This window comes from Nomia melanderi, chromosome 10, assembly GCF_051020985.1.
Source record: "Nomia melanderi isolate GNS246 chromosome 10, iyNomMela1, whole genome shotgun sequence".
In the NCBI taxonomy this organism is placed as follows: domain Eukaryota; kingdom Metazoa; phylum Arthropoda; class Insecta; order Hymenoptera; family Halictidae; genus Nomia; species Nomia melanderi.
Window position 1 is genome coordinate 7,101,953 of NC_135008.1, and position 25,764 is coordinate 7,127,716.

At 38.5% G+C, this 25,764-nt stretch overlaps 2 protein-coding genes across 8 annotated transcripts in view; one reads left to right on the top strand and one right to left on the bottom strand.

The window, feature by feature from the left end:
- The window catches only part of LOC116429678 (Centrosomal protein 135kDa), a 29,991-nt gene extending 23,320 nt beyond the window's left edge, over positions 1-6,671 (top strand). The window contains exons 15-21 of the mRNA XM_076371734.1: positions 3,739-4,018; positions 4,885-5,082; positions 5,171-5,347; positions 5,424-5,626; positions 5,696-5,827; positions 5,903-5,995; positions 6,548-6,671. Of these exons, the coding sequence (XP_076227849.1) occupies positions 3,739-4,018; positions 4,885-5,082; positions 5,171-5,347; positions 5,424-5,626; positions 5,696-5,827; positions 5,903-5,995; positions 6,548-6,602 (1,138 nt within the window). The 3' untranslated portion in view covers positions 6,603-6,671. The remainder of the gene's footprint in view (positions 1-3,738; positions 4,019-4,884; positions 5,083-5,170; positions 5,348-5,423; positions 5,627-5,695; positions 5,828-5,902; positions 5,996-6,547) is intronic.
- Positions 6,672-10,072: 3,401 nt separating this feature from the next.
- The window catches only part of Bap170 (Brahma associated protein 170kD), a 67,939-nt gene continuing 52,247 nt past the window's right edge, over positions 10,073-25,764 (bottom strand). For 2 of the 7 annotated variants that reach the window (XM_031982848.2, XM_031982851.2), the window contains exons 5-17: positions 24,030-24,490; positions 22,745-23,250; positions 21,919-22,304; positions 21,593-21,812; positions 21,037-21,433; positions 19,773-20,084; positions 18,748-18,957; positions 16,580-18,633; positions 16,301-16,460; positions 16,044-16,202; positions 15,684-15,761; positions 14,227-14,318; positions 10,073-14,110 (exon numbers count right to left, since the gene is read on the bottom strand). In XM_031982848.2, coding sequence (XP_031838708.1) covers positions 13,990-14,110; positions 14,227-14,318; positions 15,684-15,761; positions 16,044-16,202; positions 16,301-16,460; positions 16,580-18,633; positions 18,748-18,957; positions 19,773-20,084; positions 21,037-21,433; positions 21,593-21,812; positions 21,919-22,304; positions 22,745-23,250; positions 24,030-24,490 — 5,156 coding nt within the window. In that variant the 3' untranslated portion in view covers positions 10,073-13,989. The remainder of the gene's footprint in view (positions 14,111-14,226; positions 14,319-15,683; positions 15,762-16,043; positions 16,203-16,300; positions 16,461-16,579; positions 18,634-18,747; positions 18,958-19,772; positions 20,085-21,036; positions 21,434-21,592; positions 21,813-21,918; positions 22,305-22,744; positions 23,251-24,029; positions 24,491-25,764) is intronic. The other 5 variants (XR_012999594.1, XM_076371732.1, XM_031982852.2 and 2 more) reach the window with 5 other exon arrangements.

Consider the following 25,764-nt stretch of genomic DNA (forward strand, 5'->3'; position numbering starts at 1 on the left):
GTTGAATTACAGAAGAGTTGCTTTTCGAGTAAAGGGTTAACATGTTTGAGATTGCTTTCGTAATCGCTGGAATTCTTTCGTCGATTTCCTTGAACACGCGAATCGATTGTGTTTCTTGTGTTTTCTTGTACTTAGGGATTACAATTGATCGCGTGACGGAACGGTATCGTTGACGGTAATTATTAATCAGTTGCGCAATTCGACGTATTGAATTTTAAAGAGGTATTCTTCTCTCCGCGGGGTCCGTGACACGATTCCGACAGTCTTTATGGGAGTGTTCCGATCGATCGTTAACATTGTTCTGTTCCGAGGACAATGTTAACGACGCGGTAAATCTGATTCTACGAGCTCGTCGCTAAAATCTGAGGAAATTAAATCATCGTCGTCACCATTTTTCAACGTCGAATCAAAATCCTTCGATATTTCCCAAGTTTTACGAAGCTTTCGAAAGACAATCGAGTTGTAGAATCTCACTTGCCGGGGAGAGAATCAAATTATTGAACCTTGAGTGTTCGAAGGACAATCGAATTCTTGAATCTTAAGTATTCCAAAGACAATCGAATTCTTGAATCTTAAGTGTTCGAAGGACAATCGAATTATTGAATCTTAAGTGTTCGAAGGACAATGGAATTCTTGAATCTTAAGTGTTTGAATTCTTGAACCTAAAGTATTCGAAGGACAATTGAATTCTTGAATCTGAAGTGTTCGAAAGACAATCGAATTATTGAATCTTAAGTGTTCGAAGGACAATGGAATTCTTGAATCTTAAGTGTTTGAATTCTTGAACCTAAAGTATTCGAAAGACAATTGAATTCTTGAATCTGAAGTGTTCGAAAGACAAACAAATTCTTGAAATTTAAGTGTTCGAATTCTTGAATCTTAAATATTCGAAAGACAATTGAATTCTTGAATCTGAAGTGTTCGAAAGACAAACAAATTCTTGAAACTTAAGTGTTCGAATTCTTGAACCTTAAGTATTCAAAAGACAATCGATTGAACCTGATGAAACAGGATGCATTAAAATGCTACACGAAATCACGATCAGATCATTAGCCGCGACATAAATAAACTCGATCGCGAATATTGCAAATATAAACGTATATCGAAGAATTTATTCACGACTCACTGCGGACGCGGGTAAACATGATCAACAAAAATCCGTCTGCCGTTATAAACCTCGCGCCGCTGGTTCGCTGCTGGCGTGAAACTAACGATAAACAGATTAAATCGACTTCTATCGAACTTATTTACGTTACGAGTCCAACAGTGGCACGTTAATTTACGAGTCATTCGCGATTCGTTAATTTACTCCCGTAAATTAATTCGCGAGAACTGGTTCGCGGCAGTTGTCGACGGTTCTTTTCACTTTCGCGCGACGAGGGAAGGAGGAGGACGGAAAACTGGACACGGAGGATCGAAGGGAAGCTGCCGGCGACACCGAGGAAGGACGCCGAGACGAGAGAAAGTCGTCTGTTCGGCGCGAGCACACCTCGCTCGACACTTTTTCCTTTTCGAAGCGCGGCGTCAACCGCTTACGTAATCGACGTCAGCGTAACCGGCGGTCGGGGAGGACCACGCAGCATCCTTCGAAATACCACTCTCGATTTCCGTCCCAATCCGCGGCCGATCTTTTCCGGTATTCGATTTAAGCTCTTTTCCTATCGTTTCTTTCGCAACTGTGCTGGATGAAACCACTTTATCGCTAATAATTAACGCTAGAACTACCGGATGGATCAGAATGACTTATTTCTAATCTCTTCTTTTACGATCGCTGAAAAGGTACAGACACTTTTACGAAAACTTGTTAACCAATTCAGCAATAGCAAAACTGAAATACAACTCAATTGAAATTTCAGTAAACACGCTTATGGTTTCTATGAAGAAATTTGTAAAAGTTAAAGTGATCGGTAGTTCTAGTGTTAGATAGAAATAAAGTATTTGATGCTTATTCTGTGTACCTTTACCCTGGAGAGAGATCTGCCGAACTCGGTTGAAAATTTTCGTTACGAGTCGATATCGAATGTCTCGCATACGCAAAAATTTTTGTCAACTTCGTTAACCCCTTGACCTATTTCTTCTTCCATTATGATCAATACACCTGCTTTGACGTTAATTTATTGAAAGCAAGAGGAAAATTCTAAGTATATTATGTACGTTTGCTCTAGAGTATAATAATTGATACGAGAAGAATAATATATAATTCGAAATCAAAGGAATCGAGTAATGTTTACGTTAAATTTCGTTTGAAATTGTAATGATATTGTAATACAAGGTAATACATTCGGATTCTCACGAATGTGTACATCCTCCGAGTAGCATCGAATAAGTTGATTTCCTTGTTCTAGTAGACTTTTACGAGAAATCACGGACAAGTCGTTCGTGGTTGAAGCGTTAATCGGTATCCCAAGAGACAAGGTCTCTTCGAGAAGCCACCGACAGCTTTCTACCCGATTCCACGTTCTGTTCCTTACGTATTCAGCGTTTAGCCCCTAATAAAGACGCTGCCCGGGCTACGTGATCCACAAGCGCAACGAAATTTGTCCACGTAGATGTGTTTTCGAATGGGGATTGGGCAACGCTCGGTTCACGGTGGCCGCCTAATTCGTGGCCAGCTCATGGTGTGCCCTTGTCCTCTTTCTAGAACGGTGGTTGCGCCACGAGGGATGGCCGCGCGATTCGCGTAATCGAATAGACACGGATTATAAATATTAATACTTCGATGTTGCAGCCACGCGAGCCGATAGGTTCGGTGGGAACGTTTCAGGTCTACGTGACTGACCGTCGACGGAACCTGTTTGTTTTGAAACCGATGCAAGTGCAGTTCTCGAAAGGATGAAACGAAGATAGCGCGGAAAGAATAGGAAAACTGAACTTGCGTGGTTTCAAAGATAAACGGTGCACATTGTAGAGGGAATGCGTAGGCCGCTGCGAAAGTTTCAGGGATCCGTTGTCTTATTGTTTGTTATGCCCGTGAAGCTTCACATTTTGAAGTTTGGAAAGTGATACAGTACAATGGAAATGTATTAAACCTTGGCATTCCAGATTGTTTTGTAATCTATCAGCAACTGTAACTAATTTTTATAGTATTCCTAGCGAAAATGAGAAATGCTATAACATCTCTTCGATCTTTTATTTTCCTTCTCGGTACAAAATTTGGATGTGTGGAAAATCTAATAATTTTAGTTTCTGTAAGATTCATTAAAATATTTAATATTTTAACCGATGCAATATTGGAGCCTACAGAGTTCAAAGGGTTAACCCTTTACACTCGAGAGGCGACTCACGTTTGATTCGATACAACGAAATTGCAAAGTTTTATATATAATATTAAGTTGTGTCTAACGCATCAGTGTGTGAGATATTCATATAAAATAACTTTCTTTCTTAACACGTTCGCTACCAACGCTTACTTCAGTCTCCTCAATTATATTTCCTTCAATCCAGTAAATCTTTTAAACAAAATATTAGAAAAATGAAACGAGTCATTGAGTTCTTAAATGTAACGTCATAGTTTATTAATTCTAATAACAGTATCTATAGGATTAATTTCATCTTCATTCTGTAAAATATAGAATTACGAGTGTCACAAATAAGTGATGTCGGTAGCGAACGCGTTAACGTTCAAGGAGAACATTTTGGCAAACAACAATACCATTAGGTCGAACTTCGACTGTTCTCATTCTTTTCTGAAACTTCTGCAGCAACCGGCATATCACGATAGGAATTTCGTTGTCGCAGATTGACCGTCGAGCAGGCTGCCGAGCAGGAGAGGCAAGTTAGGTCGATACAGATGGAGATGGAGAATCTTCAGCGGCAGCTGCAAACGGCTAGTTACGATCGCGAGAACATCATTCAGGAGAATCGAAGGATCCAGGATGATTTGGCGGCATGCACTTGCGAAGTGAGGAATCTGCAACGCGAGCTGGAAGCCTCTCGAGCCGAGTCCTTTGATCTGAAGAGGCAACTGCAAACTTACGTTAGCGAGGTTCGCCGGGCTGAAGAGCTCTTGAACAGGAAGGTAATTCCTAAAGGCTTGAGATGGTTGGCCGATGACTGCATAACATTCGCAATCTATCAATGAGAATGAGACGTCTTTTTAACACGTTGAATTGCGTGGGGGTCACCGGTGACCCTCGACCGAATCGAATTACAGTTCAGTTAACACGTCGAATGCCGAACGATTTCATGGTACGAAATACTTGACATGGAAAAAATATGATGTTAGATCGTTTGATTGAATTGCATTGTTATTATTGCCGGTTCATCTAGCTGAATGTCACCACATTAGTTAGCATTATTTATAGTATAGAAATGTTTTCAAATAATCGTGGTTTAATTGAGTGAACTATATTAATTCGCTTTGGTTGGGGGTCATCGGTTACCCCCATGGCATTCAACGTGTTAAACGATGATTATACGAAAACATTTCTATATTATAAATAATGCAATTCAATCAAATGATGTAATATTATATTTCTTTCATTTGGGGTATTTTACTGTATGAAATCGTGCGGCATTCAGTGTGTTAGTGGTAGAAGACAAATGAATTTATATAGAATAAATCTTCGAACGGTAAAGGCGAAAGTAAATTAGTAGGTATTCAAACAAGGGAGAGTTAAGTCGTCTTCCATTCTGTACTTTGTTTGCTGGACATGTTTTGATTTGCATGTCCGACACTTGGCACAGTTCACGCATTCCTACTTCACTGTGACCTTGACTTAGCTGTAGGTGTCCATTTGCATAGGGTGAAGAGCAAGCTGTAGAAGCGTAGTGTTTGTTGAGCTTTGTACCTTGATTGTAGAATAATTATCTTGAGGCAAACTTGAATGAAAATAAGGATAGGTTTTCGTCAGCTATTTTCAATCTAATGGGATCACTTTACAGGAGAACGAGAGGACAGAGATGCTGAATCACTTCAGAAGTTTGAGTCTGGAGGCGACTGTTTTGGAAAACAACAATCACAGCTTGGAATCTGAGGCAGCCGAAGCTAGAGGGGCGCTTCAAACTGCTAGAGATCGTTTGATGGATTTGGAACGTCAGCTGGCTGATAAGGACAGTCTAATAAGTGGTTATGAGACACAGGTTTGCATGACAGTGCCATTTACAAAAGTAGGAGTATACAGAATATATCTGAAAAGAAAGAATACTCATTTAACTTTTGGCTATTTAGATCAGTGAGTTGACTCAAAACGTAGCTAGTATGGAAACTCAGTTGCGCCAGCATGCAGAACAGAGACAAAGAACAGAAGCTGACTTGACTGCTGTCAGAGACCTGTGTGTAAAGCTAGACCAGCAAAAGGATACCCTTATGCATCAGCTGGACGACAAGGATTCACTTAAAACACAAGTAAATACATAGATACACACGAGAGAAAAATGTGTAAAATATATAAATAACTTGTATCTATTCTTTTAATTTTCAGTATGACATGCAAATTTCTAAACTGAAAGCGGAGCAGACTATAATACAAGATCAAATGAGTAGAGATCGTGCAACAGTGGAACGTCTGGAGATTCTTCTAGATCAAGCCAGGCAGGAATCCATAACTGTGCAGGCTAATAATCAGGAGCTACAGAATGAGATGTCTAGATTGAGAACAAAAATGTCTGAACTCCAAAGCAAATTGTAAGGAATATTTCTTTAACTGTTGCAGCGTGTAGGATAGTTTTAAATATATTTTATTCAATGTTACAGATCTTCAGAGTCGGCGAAACTTCGACAATATCAGACACAGGCTGCTGAATACTGTAAACAGATCAGTGAACTTCGTAGACAGGTAACGAATGAGAGGTTTGATCGTGCTAGAATGGAAGAAGAAAATCGGAGGTATGTACTCTAAAAATCTTTATATCTGTACGTACATATTAATGAATAGATTGTAGATCAAATATAATCTCTTAGACATTCAGAGTCCCATGAAGATCCATCCAAACAAATCACAGTTCCACTCCCTAATAACAGAATTCCTAATGGTTCCAACGATACGGCATGCAGGTAAATCTATCTAAATAGTCTAATAACAGTCCTAAATGCAGAAATGGAGGTCCTAAGATTCTTGTTCGTTTTCTCCACTTTTGCATTCTAGTGTCCACTCGTATTTAATCTAACGAACGAAAATTAAATCTGCCAGGCAAGTAGACTGGCTGAAGAAACCATATACTTCGGTTCCCAAACACTCCCACACACTCACACCTGCGCGACATTCCTTTCCGTTGGATTGCAAGTGTTTACCCTCGAAAAAGGTTTCACAGATTGCACCGTCAAATAAATTGCCAATGGTATCCTCTGTCTCAAATCACCGTGCAAATGCCTCGAGGCAGAACAGTTCTAGCAATGCCAATAAGCGGTCGAAGCTTTAATTCTGTATAAACAAATTTATGATTTTTAATAACAATTTTAGCATGAAATTTTTTTTTAACGAAATATTAAATAAATTTCAATTTAACGATGATTGAAGTGAGACAATAAGTTTATGATCATTTTGTATCGATACAGTTTAGTCGTAATTGGTATATTGTAGAAAACGTGTTTTTTTTTTATTTACAGGTCTTTGAATTCCACGCCTGACAGTTTTAACGTAGATTTAAATGTGGTCGTATAACAGTATTGATTAATATGACTTGATCGATAGATCTTTACAGAACGAGAGAAACGAAGAGTACAGTGCCATCAGTCACAGCAACCGAATGAAAACAGTGAATTCTTTTCCCCTATCGCACTCCGCTTATACCGCCGAGTCAAATGATTTTAGGCGTGGCCATCGAAATGAAATTTACCGAGACGTTCCCTGTGTTAATATAATATTACGTTCAGATTGCACTATGAAATCCACTCAATACAATTGCTTGCAAAAGAACACTGATCAAAGTGAGAGTAAAATTGTAAAGCAGAGTAAAGGGGATACAGAAACCACTCTGGGCATATCAGATTTTAATTTACCTCAGGAAAAATGTGAACACATTGCTGTTAATACAAATGAATCGCCTAATTTGTTACCCATCTCAAGAGTTCAGTGCGAAGGAACGTCTGCTCAAGACAGAAAAGCAGTGACTTTTACTAGTATTCAAACAATACCACATACAAGTAGTGAACTACCTTCTTATAGATCTAAATATTCTAATGAAACGTCATACTTTAACCAAAATCCACTGGATTTAGTCAGGAAGAGATTGGTGTATTCTGAGGCAGAAATTAATACAAACAAAGAAGAAGTTGAAGGTCCCATGAGATATAAAGAATCGATATGGAAGACTTATCCTGTAATAAAATTGGAAAACAGTACGAGGAAAGTGTATGGAGATAATGTAATTTCTACAAAAAAAAGTATCTCAACTTTTATGGAAGCAGATGAACCAGTGAAGCATATTACTGTAACTAAGACTGTATTAACACCTACAAAACAGAAGTCTGCTAAAGACTGTTCTTGTATATGTTCTCATGCAGTTCCTTATTCTAATCAAACTTTAATGAAAGATAAAATGGTTGAAGGCAATATACAATTAGGGTTGCTTCGTGATTACGAGAAAAATGATAAAAAACAGGAGGCACCGTTTGATTATGACAAAAATGTATCTGATATAACTACATCTAAAAAGGCAGGTGAAAAGAATGCTAATTGTGGCATTAATGCAACTTGTGATTCAATGAGGTATTCTACATTGAACATGGAACAGAAAACTGAATATGAAAGTTTAACTAGAGATCTAAAATCCAAAAGCAACGCTACCGTTAAATTTTATCATAGTACACCGGAACGGAAACTTGAAAGTCCAGTTTCCAAGAATTTATTATCCGAAAAAGATTTAAATTATTGCACTGATATAAGTTGTAATGCAATTAATAATCGCACAACAGGTTTAATACGAGACACTAAATCTGTGAATACAGCAGTCAGTGTCAAATCTGTGGGTACAATTACTAACAACACTTTGACAGCGCAAAAAGATTTGTATTATAGTAAAGTAAAACAAGAACCTAAAGGTACAATCGATACTACAATGAACACGCTGGAAGGAATACTGACAGGAATAAAATCGTTGAATGATAAATCCATCACCAAGCATAATGCCCACAGTTATCAGGATGGCAGCATAAGGTGTAAAGATATGGATTGTAATGTGACAGGCATGAATAATAAACTGTCAACGGGATGCATGAAGCCAGAATGTCTTAGAATGTTGGAAGAAATAAAAGAGTGTACAAAAATGTTGGAAGAACAATTAACAATTATGAATAAAAATATGAAAACTAAAAGAAGTAGAAACAGTTACGGCGATAAACAACGAAAAGACATAATTACACAGAAACCGGAGAAGGAAAATGTTTGTGTACAGGAACCTAGCTTGAATAATTTTAAACATATCAAACATATGCAGAATCTTCGGATGAAACCAAGAAATAATCTGGATGTTCAACAAATTGAACTACAAGATAAAACTTATCAAGAAACTGGCAAAAAAACTGCTTGGACGAAAGAGACCCTTCAGATACCTAAATATCATGGGAAGCAGGAGAGAAGTGAAAGTTCTAAGAAAATGCTTCACAAATTTGAAAGCAAAAATAATTCTAATATGAATCAGTCCAGTAGCTTAAAAGGAGTAAGACAGAGAGAGAAAGATCAATGGACGAAGTCATATACCATTGATTTTTCAAATTTTGAACCACTCGCTGCATCTACATTCAGAGATAAAGATCCATCAAGCGGTAATAGGCATGTCTGTCCAGCTATTGGCCAGACTAGTATTGTTTCTAATAGAAACTCGGAAAGATGGCAAAAGAAGGAAACCAGATTGACTGAACTAATTAGACACCCTTCAAAAAGGCGGGAACGTACAATTAGTTTGGGGAATGTAAAAGGAATGCAGGGGTGTTCAAGTTGTCCAGAGAAAACTATCGTAATGTTACTCTTAACAAGAGGTGTACATAACTCATATTTGAAGTCTAAATATAAGAGACTGGAATTCATGAATTTCAAACCTAAATGCAATAATGGGGATCAAATATTAAAAAGGCGTAAAGCGCAAGCACCAACTGTGTTCAGAGAATTGAAATCAGTACAATGTAAAATTGAAAACTGCTCTAATTCGGCTGAGAATGCTTATGGTAATTTTACAGATAATCCGACAGTTAATTCTAAAGTGTCCAATTTGTGGGCGACTGTTTGCACACAGTCGTCCAATTTGTACATCACAACTGCTACATCAGTTTCTGATGTTAATTTCATGAACTACTCAAGCAATTGTATTAAAGCAAAGCCAGCCAGATCAGGAACGTGTATATTGAGTTGAAAAGAAAATTAAAATGAACGTTTGACGCGTTTCAAATAGATATATGTCGTTTTAAGGGTTTAGCGTTTAGACGATTTGAAAGAACTGTATAAATAAAAACAAGAAGTCAATCGTCCCCTGATCTCCTAGTGATGCCTGAACTTTACTTCTAATTATGAATTATTATTTTATAAATTCGCGAGCGAATGTATCAGTTACAGTAATATAAAATACAAAATAAAGAATATTTAATGTGTAGCAGGAAATGACTGTATGAATTATGGTGATAACATGGAGGTGTAATTATAGATATCGGATTAACAAATTATAAGACTGTATTAGCGTTTAAAGTAAATTGTTACTGTGTTGTAGGCATGGCTAATATTTTAAGGAAATAGCTTATTCTATTGTACCATGTTTTATATTTTACTCGCTGAACCAATAACAATATAGTTCGTTTATGGAACAATAAAATGACTCAAAAATTATTTCGCATCGTTCCCCGTGCCAGCAATTGTTCAGATGCACGTCCTTCTTCGATATAAAAACACAAATAAAAAGAAAAAAAAGGAGACGACTTAAAAAATAATTCTCCGTTTACAAAATGAACAAAAATTTTCTACGAAGTAACCATTTAAACACGTAAAGACCTTCTTGGCTTCGTAACGAGTCCGAAGAGAGTGAATAAACATCCATATGATTTGTATGTTCAGTTTTAATAGTTTCTCCTTCGTATTCAGTAATTTATTATATCATTCTTTTATTCCTTTACACATACGTTTATGATCTCGATGATCGTACGAAACGTTGAACATGTAAACTAGGTAATTACAAATAATAAAAATAAAAAGCCTCTCGATAAGATTTTTTTCTTTTTCTCTTCCGTCCTAAACGTTCAGCTATTCAATTTGATTTATGTATATATGTATATGTATACTTGTATGTATTTTATATATATATACGTATGTGTCCTGTGTGTGCATAATTTATATATAAAATACATAATAGAGGCTCGCGCAAAGTTTTACAAGTTTTACGGATGTTGTAATCATAAAGGTATCGGCTTCTTCGTTACAATCGCTGCCAACCAGTACTTTTTTTTCTTCATTTTTCTCATTCTCTCCCTTTCTCTCTTACCCTTTCACGCGCGTTCTCTCTCGCTCTCTCTCTCTCTCACTCTCTCTCTCACACTCATTCTTTTTCTCTCTTTCTCTCTCTCTCACTCTCTCTCTTTCTCCCTCTCTCTCTCTTCTCTCTCAATTTTCTCTCTTTCTCAAAGTTTACTGCTTCATCGGTTCAATTAATTACAAAAAGATCTCATACCTTGCAACTCCTACGTTTTGTCATAATCTAATATAATACAAGGAAACTTTCCCGCTTTGCTCACGTCATAGACGTTTCGTAAATCTTACACTCTTAATAAGAAATTTATACAGAGCTCGGTTTAACATCGTGAATTAAGAAATACAGGCAATTATGTACAAATATTTATAATTATACATATATGTATATATGTATAGATAGTTTGTTTCCTTTACTTTTCCTTTTTTTTTCTCTCCAAGTATGATCGTCTTAATCGTAATTCGCGAATACGAACGAGTACCTGGGTAACTCGACGAACAATACACACACATACGCGTACGCGCACGAGATAAATGCGAATTCTCCACACGACACAAATAATTCCGACGTCTGATCACGGTAAAATTCTCAATGGGTTCATTGATCGTTCGAGAAACGAAATAATAACGTGTTTCCGTGAAATCGATGCACACGAGACGTCGCGTTTTCCTCTCTTTTCCCATCTTTTAGAATTTCGCGGGCGCACAATTCTAGTTATACATAAAATCGTATTGAACGTGTCTTGGCTCCAGACAATCGCATACAATCGGACATTTAAAAATAAATGCATAAAACTCGCAAAAATCCGTTTCGACCGACAATCTTTAATTTATGTAAATTTCCTCGACTCATCTCGTGTACACCGATCCGACGGGATAAATTAAAAGCTACCAAGGAAGATGAAAGAATTTGGTCAATTTTCATTCTGTTCAACCCACCACGCAGAACAACATCGAAATCACCATTTCATGGTAGACTTCATTTCCCCAACGGTCATCTCATTTTTTTTTTTTATACAGCTTATAATACAAAAAAGTAGTCGACGATACTTCTAAGTTTGCAAAAAAAAAAGTAACAATGAGAGGAAAAGAAATAGAAATAAAAAAAAAATGAAAGAAAGATCAATGCGAGGAAACGAGAAGAATCTAATAACTATTAAGCTACGAATAGTGTTCTTCGTTGAAAAAAGTTTCATAAAAGCATCGCGTCTCAACGTTTCCGACAAGATAGGATCATACCGTTTTCAATGTGAAAAACCAAGAAAATCGAAGAACGCTTGTGACTCTAACACACATTGACGAATGGAAGTACCGGGTGGCGCATTTGAAATCACACGATCGTGGCATTCGATATCAGAGATCCAAGTGAACTTATTCGGACAGCGGGCATTTCTTCATCGAAAAGCGTATCGCAGATTAGAGATCGAAGAGAAACGGTTAACATGGGAGGTACACTATCGGAAACGGTTCCCCATGGAAAATGGCGTCCTAACAAGGTTCCTCCACTTTAGTTCTGAAAATTTGAAAAACACTGGCTTCAACGACATTTAGGCCTTTCTAATTCTCAAGTATAAATATACTTACGCCTGTGTTTATAATACGCGGTCAACTCGGAGGGCAAATAATTGATCGTTTTAACACCCGAACCGAATCGAGGCTGCGGGTTTTTGTGGGTCACCTCGTCGTCAATTCGCAGAGCTCCACACCTCGTACAAACCGAAACACGTTACTTTCCTCCTTGCACGTACAGACCATCGAGAAAAGAGCTACTTATTTTCGATACGATGCGCAAGAAAAGTGCAATGTCGTCGCGGACCTTGTAGGACATTTTAGAGCTAAGCGGGTGCAGCAATTTCTATATACAGATCCGGCCAACTCTGTCATTCATAGGCAACGCAAAAAGAAAAGTCAATCTTATAATCTTCCATGATGTTGAGATTTTAAGATTGACAGAATTTTATCTTGGTAAACAGTTCTATAAAAAGGAAAGCTGCGAATGGAGCTAACTGGAATAACTGTTGATTATTAAGTTGCACAGGATTGCATTAGTACCTTTGAAGTTACAAAGAGTTGGTAGTGAATAAAGAATATACAGAAATTATTCTCTTACGATATGAAACCTTTCCATTGTGTATATAAAAAGCTGCAAGCTTTATGGTCCAAAAGTCCTACAAGATTGAACGTTATACCTTTATTTTCCGAGAAACCATAAGAGTTCGCTCGAACTGAAATTTTTCGATAGTTCTCGTGATTTTGAAGTTGATTTAAAGCAGAAGAAGAATTCTTAGATTCACGATGGACTATTTCCACGGCCAATGTTTAATGCCAATGTTCAATACGTTTCATCTAATATGCGATGCCTTACCGATACACTTCCGACAATAAGTATTACTTGACAATAAAACAAAAGAGAGACAATAATATAGCCATGTAATTGCAATATGCAATTATAAGCAAAAAAGAAAAATGATGATAAATTCCTAACAAATACATTTCATAAAAAGGTTTCTTTATAATCTAGGTTTTCTTTCTTGGTGACTTATGAAAAACATACAATAATAATAATAATAATATTAATAATAATAATTAATAATAATTAATAATAATATAATATAATAATAATAATAATATAATATTGATTGTAATTAACTATAACGTCCATAAAGTATTTTTCTTCGCCCTTTTAGTATTTTTTGTACACGATTACTAAAAACATTTCTTCCGCTTTCTTGTTGAGAAAATAAATATTAATATTAAATTTGAAATATTATCTCGTTTTTCTTTTTCTTCTTTTCATTTTTTTTTGTTGTTATGTTATCACTGATCCTTTGCATCACTTCAACTACTGTCTTTCGTTCGTGGTTTAACTAGTTTTCAGTACATTATTATAGTCTAGATCGGCAAATTGGCTTGCCTAGTAAGTTTATAGGCCTCTTTTTATTAATATGGAACATTGCCGTGTCATTCTCTTCATCATCATCATCAGCAGCAGCAGCATCATCATCATTATCATCATCAACATCAGAATCATCATCATTATCATCATCATGTTCTTCTTCTTCTTCATCATCTTCTTCTTTTCTTCTACTTCTTTGAGGTGCTGTTCACCTCTTCCTATTGTTCCTCCTTTCTCTTGTTTCAACTGCACAATCACACTTTTCTTTACTTCTTTATTTGCAATTTATCGCAAATCTCATAATCTTACATTATTACTTCTGTTTTCTCCATCTCTTTTGCTCTCTCACTCTCTCTCGTTCACTCGATCTCTCTCGCTCTCTCTTTCTCTCTTTCTCGCTCTCTCGCAATCATTCTCTCTTTCTCTGCCTCTCTCGCTCTCTCTCTCTCTCTCTCTCTCCGTGTCTCTCTCTCTCTCTCTCTCTCTCTCTCTCTCTCTCTCTCTCTCTCTCTCTCTCTCTCTCTGTCTCTCTTCCTCTCTTTCTCTCTCGCTCTCTCTCTCTTTCTCTCTCTCCCTTTCACGCGCATTCTCTCTCTCTCTCTCCCCCTTTTATTCTCACTTTACACTAAAATTTAAAGTAAAACAGGTTGATCGGTGCTCGGAGAACATTTAAAGAGCTTTCTCTTAGAGGCCTGATTCAAGAGGTCACCTATGATGACTGCTGCTTTGATCGTTCATATCGTATAGAACTTGTGCGATTGTTCTTGATGATTCAACGTTACTTAATGCCACACCCGCCAAATGTGGTTCGTATGCTCTAAGGTGCCTAAAAAGGAGAGCCAAGAAATTGTAATCATTATACCAGTGAAATCATAAATATTCAGTCGCATTAGAAGAACGTCGCTAGTAATCTTTATGTAATAATTCGTAATACAATCTTACCTTCTGCCATGTGTTGAATATATGACTAGGTTTCTGAGAATAAGAGCTGCTGTCAAGCGAATACTTTTGGTCACTGGACCTTCGTTGTCATCCTGTTGAAAAAGCGTAAAGCAATTTATAAATTCAAAGCATGATTATCTACAAATATGCAAACTAAAAAAAAAATATACATCTGTGTAAAAGATAGATATCAGCTAGTCACATTTTTTAATCAATGTTTGAACGAGTATTATGTGTACACACATACATGGTAATTGTTTAATGACGTCTGAATTAATTGCAACATCTTGAACACATCGTGAAAACAAAATGAAAACACGCATCACTTCAGTTTAAATAAAATATTATAAACAAGATAATGTGTGGACTCTATACGCTTATAAATCACTGCAACAAACATTAAGGTACAAGCATGTCACACGCTAAATTTCTAAGTTTTCAAAAATGAAGTTATTTTATTAGCATGCCGAATAAGATAACAAAGAAAATGTCTAGTTAAAAACTATTTATAAAAATATACAAACAAACGTTATGAATCTATATTTGATATTTTTGAACAACTTTCAGATACTGAATTAGAAATTCAATTCTTTCAAATACTGAAGAAATATTGTAAAACTAAGAAAATTGTGTATTCAGTAAGCAATATTTCACGCTTGTCAATACTTCATACTTCATATTTGTTGAATGCTTACCAAATTCTAATCATAGCAAGAACTCTAACTCTGTTCAAGTACAAACGTGAATGGACCGTCTCTTAATTACCAATTTTCATTTTTGAATCAACAATTAATGGTTTAAGATGATACACTTCCTATATATATATCGTAAGCACAACAAATATGTTCTACTTTGCATTGTTTAAAATAAAAAATATTACACCAACACCCTGCCCATTATGAGAGCACTTCAACTGCATAAAAAAACATAAATTACAGCTGCGCTAGCTACTAAAATGTAAATAAAATGAACTCCATGCTAAAATATTTATTAAAAATTATTAGATATAAAGGATCGAGCATTTCATCCCAGTAACTAATTCATCCTTTTTATTCCAAGAATATATCCATGGCTTTAGGTTACCTCAAATAACGAAATATTACCTTTCATCGCGTAACTATTACAACTGATACAAATATCATTTGAATTACTTGCTGATAAGTTTATAGAATGTGTTTACCTTCATGCAGTGTTCTGCTTTAGATATACTCTTGTAATATAAAAAATGAATCAGCGATGTCAATCGAAATACTTCAATGGTACACACATCCTGCGTATCAAAGGATGTATAAAGATTAACAATTACAAAAAAAATATTCAGCACGGTGCGAAAACGAAAAAGGAAAAAAAATAAAGCGCAAAACAAATATGTAAGGTGGCAGGTAACAGCACACAGGAGCTGTGGCTGTGAAATGGATCATGAATCCTTTTCAATTTTTGAACACGTTTATTTTTACCTGTTCTGGCGGAGGATTTTGCCCAGGTCTGGGGGAAGAAGAGCTTGAGGTGGCTGCAGCGGGCTTGGTCGGCCTTTGCTGCTTCGCCAAGAGAGAATCAAAGAAATTTTATTACATTAACAAAACCCTATAGACTCTGAGAACCGTGGGGCTAGAAAGGATTCTTCGAAATTACGCGGATTACGGACATTTTTCTCGAATAAATCTTCTAGAATATTTTCGATCGTGTTACAACAGAAAACGGAGAAGGCACGTTGTGCTTTCGACACTCTTAGCTAGATTTATCGCTCAGGTAATTAGCTAAGCGAACAGTAATATATCATTGTTGCGCAATAAGTACGGCTCAAAATTCTTACTAACCATCAACTCCTTCGGATTCACGAATTCCAAGGCGTGCCGCTTAATAGCATGGAATGCTGCATTCGGTGCGTAGACAGGATGATGAGGAGTCGGCGGTGTCGACGTGGAAACTTCAGTCTTTCCGGTCACCGTTAATTGTTTCCTTCTAATCGCCATTGTCTGTGAACAGGTTCAAGTTAAAATGATTAATTAAAACATTGCACAGGGTAATTTCCATCAGCTATTTCAAAATATTACAAATTATTCGTAATACTGACCTCAGCGTTACAATGCCTATCGTACAGGTGTGTCATCAAGGAGAACCTGCGCCTCTTTAGGACATCGCAACTCGCCCAGAGACATAATATTTCTTCCCCACCAGTTGGACAATGCGCTTCGCATACGTGAAGGTAAACTTCGTGTGGTGTTTTGAATTGCCTGCAAAAGCGTACAGTAAAATATAAATACAGTATAGTTAACAGTATGAGGAGAAACACACATTTTTCTAACACCTAATTTAGAGGCTGATGTCGTAGAGGAAACCAAATTCAAATTACCTCAAACATCCCCGCCATTCACACAGATAGGCGTTAGGATCAATTTTGATCGTGATAGTCTTATTCTCCGGCTGATTATGACTCGTAGACGGTTTAGATTCTGGCTCCGTGGAGGTAGAGGAACTGACAGTCTTTATAATTTTCGGGGGTTGCTTCACGGTTAATCCGTGGGTGGCGGCCGCTTGGTGGGGTGTTGTTGGCCTAGTAGGTGGCGGCGTCGAAGCCGGCGTGGGTGTTACGACCCTGGATGGCACGCTGGTCGACACAGGCGTCTGTTGCGCCATCGCGGGAATTGTGACAGTGACTGTATTGGGATTCGTCTGCGCAACTGAACTGTTCACTATTATAGAGGTCTGCGGAATCGTGCCGGACGTTGGAACGAGCGGCGGTGGTATATTTCCCAGCGCGGGACTCTGCAAAATGGGACGTGACACCTGCGTAACAACCACTTGTTGCCCCTGAGGCGTGACCGCGACCATTTTTTGCTGCGTCGGTTGCGCAGTCGCTTGGGGTTGTAGGATGATAATGGTTTTCGCACCGGTCCCTTGCTGTTGCGTTGTCTGCGCCACCAGGACGGTCTGTGCTTGTCCTTGAACCAACGTTGTTTGTGGCTGGGCCAGAACATAGTTCTGCCCGGGGACACCGCCGGAAACAACATACTGCAACTGACCTCCGGCTCCCTGTTGCAACAAGACTTGCGGCTGAGACTGCGCTTGCCGCGCTTTCATCGATGCAGCTGGTATTAACACCTGGTTGTTCGGCTGGATCGTTTGTTGTACCACTATTTGTCTAGGAGCCGTGACGATTAGTTGTTGTTGTTGATGTTGCTGTAGCTGAGGAGGCTGTTGCGGTTGCGGTTGTGGTTGTGGTTGCGAAGGTAACTGTGGCTGTAGCTGCGGCTGCGGCTGTGGCTGCGGCTGCGGCTGCGGCTGAGGCTGAGGCTGCGGTTGTGGTTGTTGTTGCGGTTGTGGCTGTTGTTGTGGCTGTGACTGCGGTTGTAATTGAAGTGGTTGCGACTGTGGTTGTAATTGAAGCGGCTGCTGCTGCGGTTGGGGCTGCATCTGAGGCTGTTGCTGCGGTTGGGGCTGCGTCTGAGGCTGCTGCTGCGGCTGTTGAGGTTGTTGGTTAATCTGATTGACAAATATATCAGGATCATCCTTTATCGTTAGACCTGAATCTTCTTTAATCACGTGCTCGTCGATGTCGAGCTCATCTTCTATGCAATCAGCAGCAAGCGCCGCATACAAGTTCGCAGCGGTAGATGAGACGGTCGCTTTCTCGCTGTCCTTGTCGTCGTCTTGCTCTTCAGACTTTATACTCGAGACTGTGGATTCGGCTGTCGTCGAGTCGACGGCGGGATCCGGCGACATCGTGCCGTTTGAATACTTTAGCTTCTTCACGTCTATCTCATCGGATTCGCTTGCAGACCTCTTTATTCCTCTCGGCGCTTCTATCAGAGTGTCCTCAGACACCTCTGTCTGCAGAACATTACCTTCCTCTACTTCGACTTTAATTTTAATGTCGGTTGGAGATTCTTTTAGTACTTTCTTAATGTGATTTTCTACTAAATCCATGCCTTTCTCATTGATAGAATTCTTCCCTAAGACACCGTTCAAGATCGGTTCCTTCCTCTCTAACAGATCTGCGAGCATCATGCTTTGTAACGGTTTCTCTTTAGACGTTACACTGGACGAGTCCTTCGAAGATCCATCTTCTTGCGCGTCGATGTCCATATTGTTCGGCGCACCATTCAACAAGATACCCTCGAAACTCGTTAAGGAATTGTCCTCTTCGACTCCGACACCGGAACAATCCCTGCTACCGCCTATGCCGCTACTAGAGGCTAGAGAATTGTTCGTCGAGTCCGAGTCCTCCGCGATCGATGTACAGGTGGATCGTTGAGTTGTCTTGTTCGCGGTGGTTACCATTGTCGTTGGAGGCCGGCACACTTTGATCGTGGACGATATGTGATTTTCCGCCGAGTTCATTAACAGAGAGGAAGAGTTCGTCGATATTGCAATTTGGTTGACACTCTCGTTATCATTTATTTCAGTCTGAAAAGGAATGGTTTAATTTATTATTTGCGCGGAATGTTAGTTAGTTTGACTGTTCAGTATTTCTAGGGTTAAACAGGATATTACATCGGCATAAAGAAATGTGAATAGTACCTTGTCACAATTATTAGTCATAATAAATTTGGCTCCGTTAAGCCTTTGTATTTTTTTGGCAGGAATGGGTGTAATAGCTGGCTTTTGTTGTTTTGAGTTGACATAAGTCTTTGGGAGTATTGTTGATGCAGCTGTTGTGGTTGCAGGTGGCTGTGATACGTTTGTTAGCTGTTGCTGCAGTAGCCTTTGCTGCTGTTGACGTTGTGCAACCTGTGAACCCAACGTCGTGTGAATGAACTAAAACTAACTTACTGCTTTTTAAAAGAACACTTTTGTTTAGTTTATATTTCTTTTTACTACCATTGGGGTAAAATCAATTCAAACTCAAACACACCATGCATTTGTTAGTAAGATATAAATTATGAATCTCTTGATTTGAATAAAAAATGTTCACTTTTCAGATATTGTTGAGAGCTTGAATATTAAATAAAGAATGTAAATAACAAAAGTATATTTAGCAGAAAAATAATCACAATGTTTACTTTATAATATTAACACTAGGAAACTCATTAGAATTATTGAAACGTACGTTAACAAAATAATTTCAGATCAGATTCTGTAAAACAATTTTGAAACCCCATTTAAAACCCCCACTCCATTACAATAGTTTTTACATCAGTAATTGTTTCAACATTTCATTTAAACATGCATTATTTCAACGTTCTGAAAATTCTACCTTTGTACTGATTTCTCATACATAACAGAACTTCTCATTCATTCTACACTCATGTTTCACTTGACGATTTAAAGGAAATATAACTTTCAAAAGATTATAATCAAATGAATTTTCTGAATAATATCATTGTGAAACAAAATATTGTATCAAATTCAACAACTTACAATTCAGGGGGGAAAAATAATACTACTGTTTTCATTGTTAATATACAAGAATAATACTTGGTTGCTGGTTATTTGCTATACAAAATTATCGTCAAACAAAATATCACATCAAGATCAACAACCTACAAATCACAAGAAAAAATATAATACTACAGTTTTTCATTGTTAATATACAACAATGATACCTGGTTGCTGGTTATTAGCTGGTTCGCACTGATGCTGGATGCGATGCTAGCAGTAGTGTTTGTTACACAGGCAGTAGGGGTAGACACACAAGTCGCAGCAGTACTGGGCATGCAGTCGCTGCTGACCGTTACCTTAGTAGCCAGAAGGCTTTTTATTATGGAACTGGATGTAGTACCACTTCGATTATCTTCCTTTGCAACTACCTGGACAGTTTGTGACTGTTGTTGTACATGCTGTGGTTGAAGTTGTGGCTGTGTTTGGGATCCACTGGATAGTAACGCTTGACTCAAGTGAGGATGCGACACTGACACCTGATCAACAGTAGTTGTACCAACTTCAGTTCAATTTTCAAAGATTAAAAATATTTCTTGGCAATGTTTACATATTTATTTTAAATATTAATGATTGAAGAAGAAATTTAAGTTTGCTGTAAACTATTTAACTAATCGTTTTTACACCTTTTGAAATCGATAAATTATAGTAGCTTTGTATATATTACTAAGCAATTGATCAAGTAAGACAAGTTAAAGTTGATAGCTCAAAAATTAACATTTGTTATAATATATTAAGATAGAATATCATATTATGCTATGATATAAATTACAGCTTTATGAAAAGAATCGAAAAATATACATACATGAGAAACGCACAAACTACTTTAATCATGCAGTAATAAAGTCTCGTCGCTAATATTGGACTCAATAATTGTTGAGTAAAAAGTATGAAATGGGCTGAGATTATAAGCTCTCGAACGTATAAAAATGAAAAATATATAAGCAAATCATGTTTTTCACAAACGAATAATTTTACATTGTAAAACTTAGTTTATGCAAATCAATGTATTGTTTCACGCAAAATAATCAAAGATTCATATATTCGATGTTTATTCTCAAAATAATATTTCAATTGATACTTGTATTTTTCTATTTCAATTTACAGACAGGTCCCACTTATTTGAAACAAATCAATGCCAAGTATCTTTCCCATACTTTTTATGATAAGGTTCATCTTGCATAAGTTTTGAAACACATATTAAAGACAACCGCATGTTTCAATAAGGTGGACTGCACTGCATATACGTTTCTAACTTATCTGCATGCATTATATAGCGATGGGAATACATAGGGATTTCTCGAGGCATGCAAAAAAACCGTAACTTTGTTAGGGAAAGCCCATATTGCAAGTAGCATCGTGAAACTATAACCAAAATAAGAGGTCATGAGTGGTAGAGAGAATGGTAGAAAGCATAGGACTTGGACCCACCTGACTTTTAGAATCAACCTTGGTGACTGGATTTTGGGATTGAGTTGAACAAGTGGTGTTTGATGCACTGGAGGGTGGTTTCGGTGGGGCAGACAATTGGGCTTTCAGGATAGGTGACGCTGGGGTAGGGAGTTTTTGAGGCCCAGATGCAGGATTGTCTAGGGCCGTGCTATCAGGAGCAGGACTAATACTCTTGATTGTACGCTGTTGTACGGGAAGCACCTTTACTGGAGTTGTGTTGACTGCTGGAATTGGAGCTGTGTTAGTCCCAACCGCAATTTGGCTCGGATAAGTTACTTGGGGAGGTGTGGCCCGTACTCTGATTCCTTCGTAATACTGAGTACCAGTTGTTTCACCTTTCAAGGGATTTGGTCCAACGCTTCCACCAAACACAGATCTGCAATAGATTAATTCAGGTGCATCAAATATCGTTTAAACTAATACAAATTTTTCTACATTATTCTGCACGTAGATCATCCTGATCCTTAAGAATTTCATCTATTAACAGACTGAACAAAAATATACATGAGAAAACATTCAGGCACAAAACAGTTACCTAACACATCTTGGAAAGTGAAACGGAGCGATCACGCCTCTCCTGCCAATTTTTGTGCAGCAACCAAGATATTTCTTGTACAATTCCTCTTGCTCTATACGCACACCCGGTGCGAGTTCAAACGTAGCTCTTAACCAGCCCAGGGCAAACTGCTCGTTTTCCTGTATGATTTGTTGATGAGCGTGTTGCTGTTGAAGGGAATTGCTTGTCTCCACTGCTTCTGCACAGAGGATCAAAACAAAAGAAAAACCATTAAGGATCATTGATCAAAATTGAATATTACCTAGAGAAAGGTACATAACGTTTATCTTTTAGGTAATACGTACTGTGCGTTGTAGATTTTGCTGTGGTTGCAGCTGGAGTGGTTGGTCGCGCAGGTGCTGGACTGACCGGAGCTGGTGTTGCAGTGATCGTGGCTGGTATAGTTGGCACCGATGAGGACACCGTCGCAGCTGGTGCAGCAGCAGTGACCGGCGTGTTTTGAGTAGTGTTCGGAGGTGCCGCCACAGTTGACACTGTCTCGATCACTCTCATCAGAATACAAGCTTTTGGCCCATAACTTTGCGCTTCCACAGTTACAAGGGCGACCAACGTGTCGATAGCCCCGCGTACCCGCGCGACGCTAGTACATGGCCTCTCACCCAAAGATGTCAACGCGTACAAACATTCCAAAGTGTACACTAAAAGAGCTATATCGTTCAGAGCCAAAAACCTGCGAACAGACATCATGTCTTCTAGGATATCCATTCTCCGTATCGCGTGCCGTGCAGAGTTGGAAATATGACTCGCGTAGAAAGCAAACAGAAACTAAGTCTGGCGTGCCTCAAAACTTTGGCGATCAATGGTTATTCAACAAAGATTTCTATCAATTATTCAAGACCAATGGTAATCGCAATTGTAAAGCCCCAAGCCGCCCATAGTAACGTAACATAATGATTTCTTTTGGAATTGTTATTCAGAACAAGATCGATAATACAAACTTCGCATGCTACTCCTTATTGTTTCGCACATGGTGGCTATTGAAATTATTCCTAGCAGAACAGAGGGAAGATAAGCCAAGAATGCCAAAGGTGGTGCACAATGGTAGGAAACAATGATAAACTAATCTTAGTTGCCACAGGCGAGCTAGCTAGTCTCTCGTTGAACATTTACCTGCATATGAGTTCATACACATTGTCTTCTAATCCGAACGTAACGACTTCTTCATTGCTGTCTTGTTGGCTAATTTTATTAAGCACCTCCAAACAGGAAATAACAATAAACCTGTCCTGGGATTCGATCCCCTTCGCCACGCATGATAACACAACATCCGTTATCCTCTCGCCAGCCTCTTTTAAGATTATTTCATTCGCTATGTTCCCTAGTATGTCGAAGCCGAGTTGGTGCAAGTTGCTCCACCTCGCTCTCACGCACAGTAATACGAATCTTAAGAAACACCGATTCCTCCCCAACACCGCTGCATTCTCCGGGGTGAAGCTCAGATTCCGTAGGATGGACGCTATTTGAAGGACGCGTTGTCCGTACGGGTCCTGCGTCCCCAGCGTTCGCCCGACGCAAAACAGGTCTCTGTCCTCTTCCTCGAACTTGATGGAATTTTGATTCTGGTCCTTCAGGTTCTCGTCCAGATGAGGGTCCAGTCTCGAGCAATCCGGAACCACCTGGGAAACACAGATTTCACTGTTAGAATCGCATCAAACTTCACGTTGCCTTTTTACAGGTGGGAACCAACGCGAACGCGCTAAAAATGACTGCCAACTGTCATACATTCGCGTTATCCTTATTCTTTCATACGTCCTCATTGCATAGAAACTATCAATGCAACAAATGAAAGTCTCACCCATAAACCTCAACACTTAACCCTTTGCAACAATATTTACAATATTCAACAGCTTCCAATGCGTTACAAACGACATCCGTCAAAAAGACTTGAATAAGGGAATATACATAAGTTAAGAAACAAAGTTATTATTTCAATATTTCATATATTCATGGATTGTAAGAAGCTTAATGTTATATGTAAGACTATGATTTTGTTATATCAAATCGCATGGTAACTGAGAGTCACTCCTCGAGTGCAAAAGGTTAATTAAAAGAGCATCCGCAGAGGAAACCTCAATCTTTTAGCCTATCTCACCGCAAGACCATAAATCCACGCATTTCACAAGGTACTTTCAAACAGAAATTTCCCTACCATCCCGATCATTGTGAACTAGCCTACAAACAGGAATTCTCATAAAGATCCGCATTTCGCTGAACATTCTCTCCTTCTTATCACCGTTATCGTTGCCTCTACGCGCGGCTCGCTCGGAACTCGACGTTTCAATGCCGAATAAAAGCAAGTTTCCTTTTAGAGGAATATCCGCCGTTGAGGGTGCCCGGTACCGAGGAAGAGGGACATAAAGAGTAGCCAGGAGCCGAATTGATTGGCGAGTCTTACCCCGTCGACGTCCATCGACGTCGAGGGCTCGTCGTTCTCGGGCTGGGCGGCGCTTTTGTTCTGTTTCTCCAAGATTTTCCGCCTGGAGAAGGTCTGCGGGCTGGCGGCCGGCTTCTTCATGAACGTCCTCTCGTTCGTGAGATCTATCACGTCCTGGGAGTCGAGCACGTCCGACCAGAACGAATTGATCGAGTAGTTCCTGACGCGCGAGTAGACCTCGATGAAGAGCTGCCGCGTGCCAGGCGAGTCGAAGACGCCCGCGTGCGCTAACAGTATGTTCACCAAACGCGGGTACTTGTCCAGCCGCAGTATGTGCTTGCCCTCGTTCGACAACAACGTGCACACGTTGATCGCGAAGTCCTGCTCATTCGGCAGGGGCGAGAGTAGGGAGAGCGCGAGCTTATCGTAGTTAGATGGCTTGTACAGGTCCGACGAGAGGCCGTTGTATTCACGAAGAGATTCTGAAACAGAGATTCAAATTTTAGCTTTTGTCCGTTGATTCTTGATGTTCTTCGTTAGATCACCGCCTGAAACAGTTATGATTAACACTAAAACTACCGTACCAGTCAGAATGACAGGTTTCGGATTTTTTGTTTCGCAATTATTGATATTTTCAAAGCATTGAATATTCGAAATGATCTTGAAAATAAATAGTTTCACTTGAATACTATAATGAATGTCTGAAGAAACTGAGAATAACTTATTGTTACAATTTTTATAGATATTACGTATAAATTGTATTAAATGCTCGGTAGTTTTAGTGTTAATAACCTTTTTATTAACACTGGAACCACTGAGTGCTCGAGCTGACTTCTGAAAATTTCATTACAAAACCTACAAACGTGGATTTATCGAGATTTCAATTGGTTTAAATTCCAGCTTAGGTATTACTTAATCAGCTTCTTTAATAATTTCTCAAAGAGATATTCGTACTTAAGTAATCGCAGGGGAAAGGTCAAAGGATGGGTCATTTCGACCCATTTGGTAGTTCCAGTGTTAACTCTGATGGAACTCGTTTAATGTTGATTAAACATTGTGTTTAGAAGTTGGGAAGGTATTTAGTGAATTGCAAATATCCCCAGTTCAAGGCTTACTGAATAACAAAAACAAATGAAGAAAATAAATGGCAATGCGTGGCTAAGGGAAAAGTTGGGATCTCTCTCATTCGGTTGGCGAAGTGTCAACGATGGAATTACCAGGCAAATGAAAATAACCTATCACGGTATTTTTTCTAAAATTCTTTGATAAATTGGTTCATTTAATGTGCATTCTATAGTATATATCAATCGAGATCTTAATGAAGGCGTTTCTGTTATTTACACGAGAAAATGCATATTAAACGATTTCTTTGCTCCAGTTCTAGTTCTGGTGTTTCTAGTGTTGAATATTTTGTGAAAATGTTTAATCTTAATCCTTTGAACTGGACTGTCCCCTTTAAGAGGACGGTGTGAATTGAATATTAAAATCTCCGAGTGCAGAGAATTAAGTTTGCATGATGTAGATTTTATATCTTCTCCGGGTGACGAGTGAAACTGTTCAAATCCAGACAGAAACATATTTACAGTGATATGTTATCTTTGTAATAGATTCAACAGGAACAAAAGGAAATTGCTGTTGCAACTGTATTATTGAATTCTATCGACTAAATCTGTAACATGTGCAACATTTCATGCGCAATGTTTCATTCTGTTTCTCATGGTATCCCTGGAGTAATCGTGCAAAAAGGTTTAGAAAT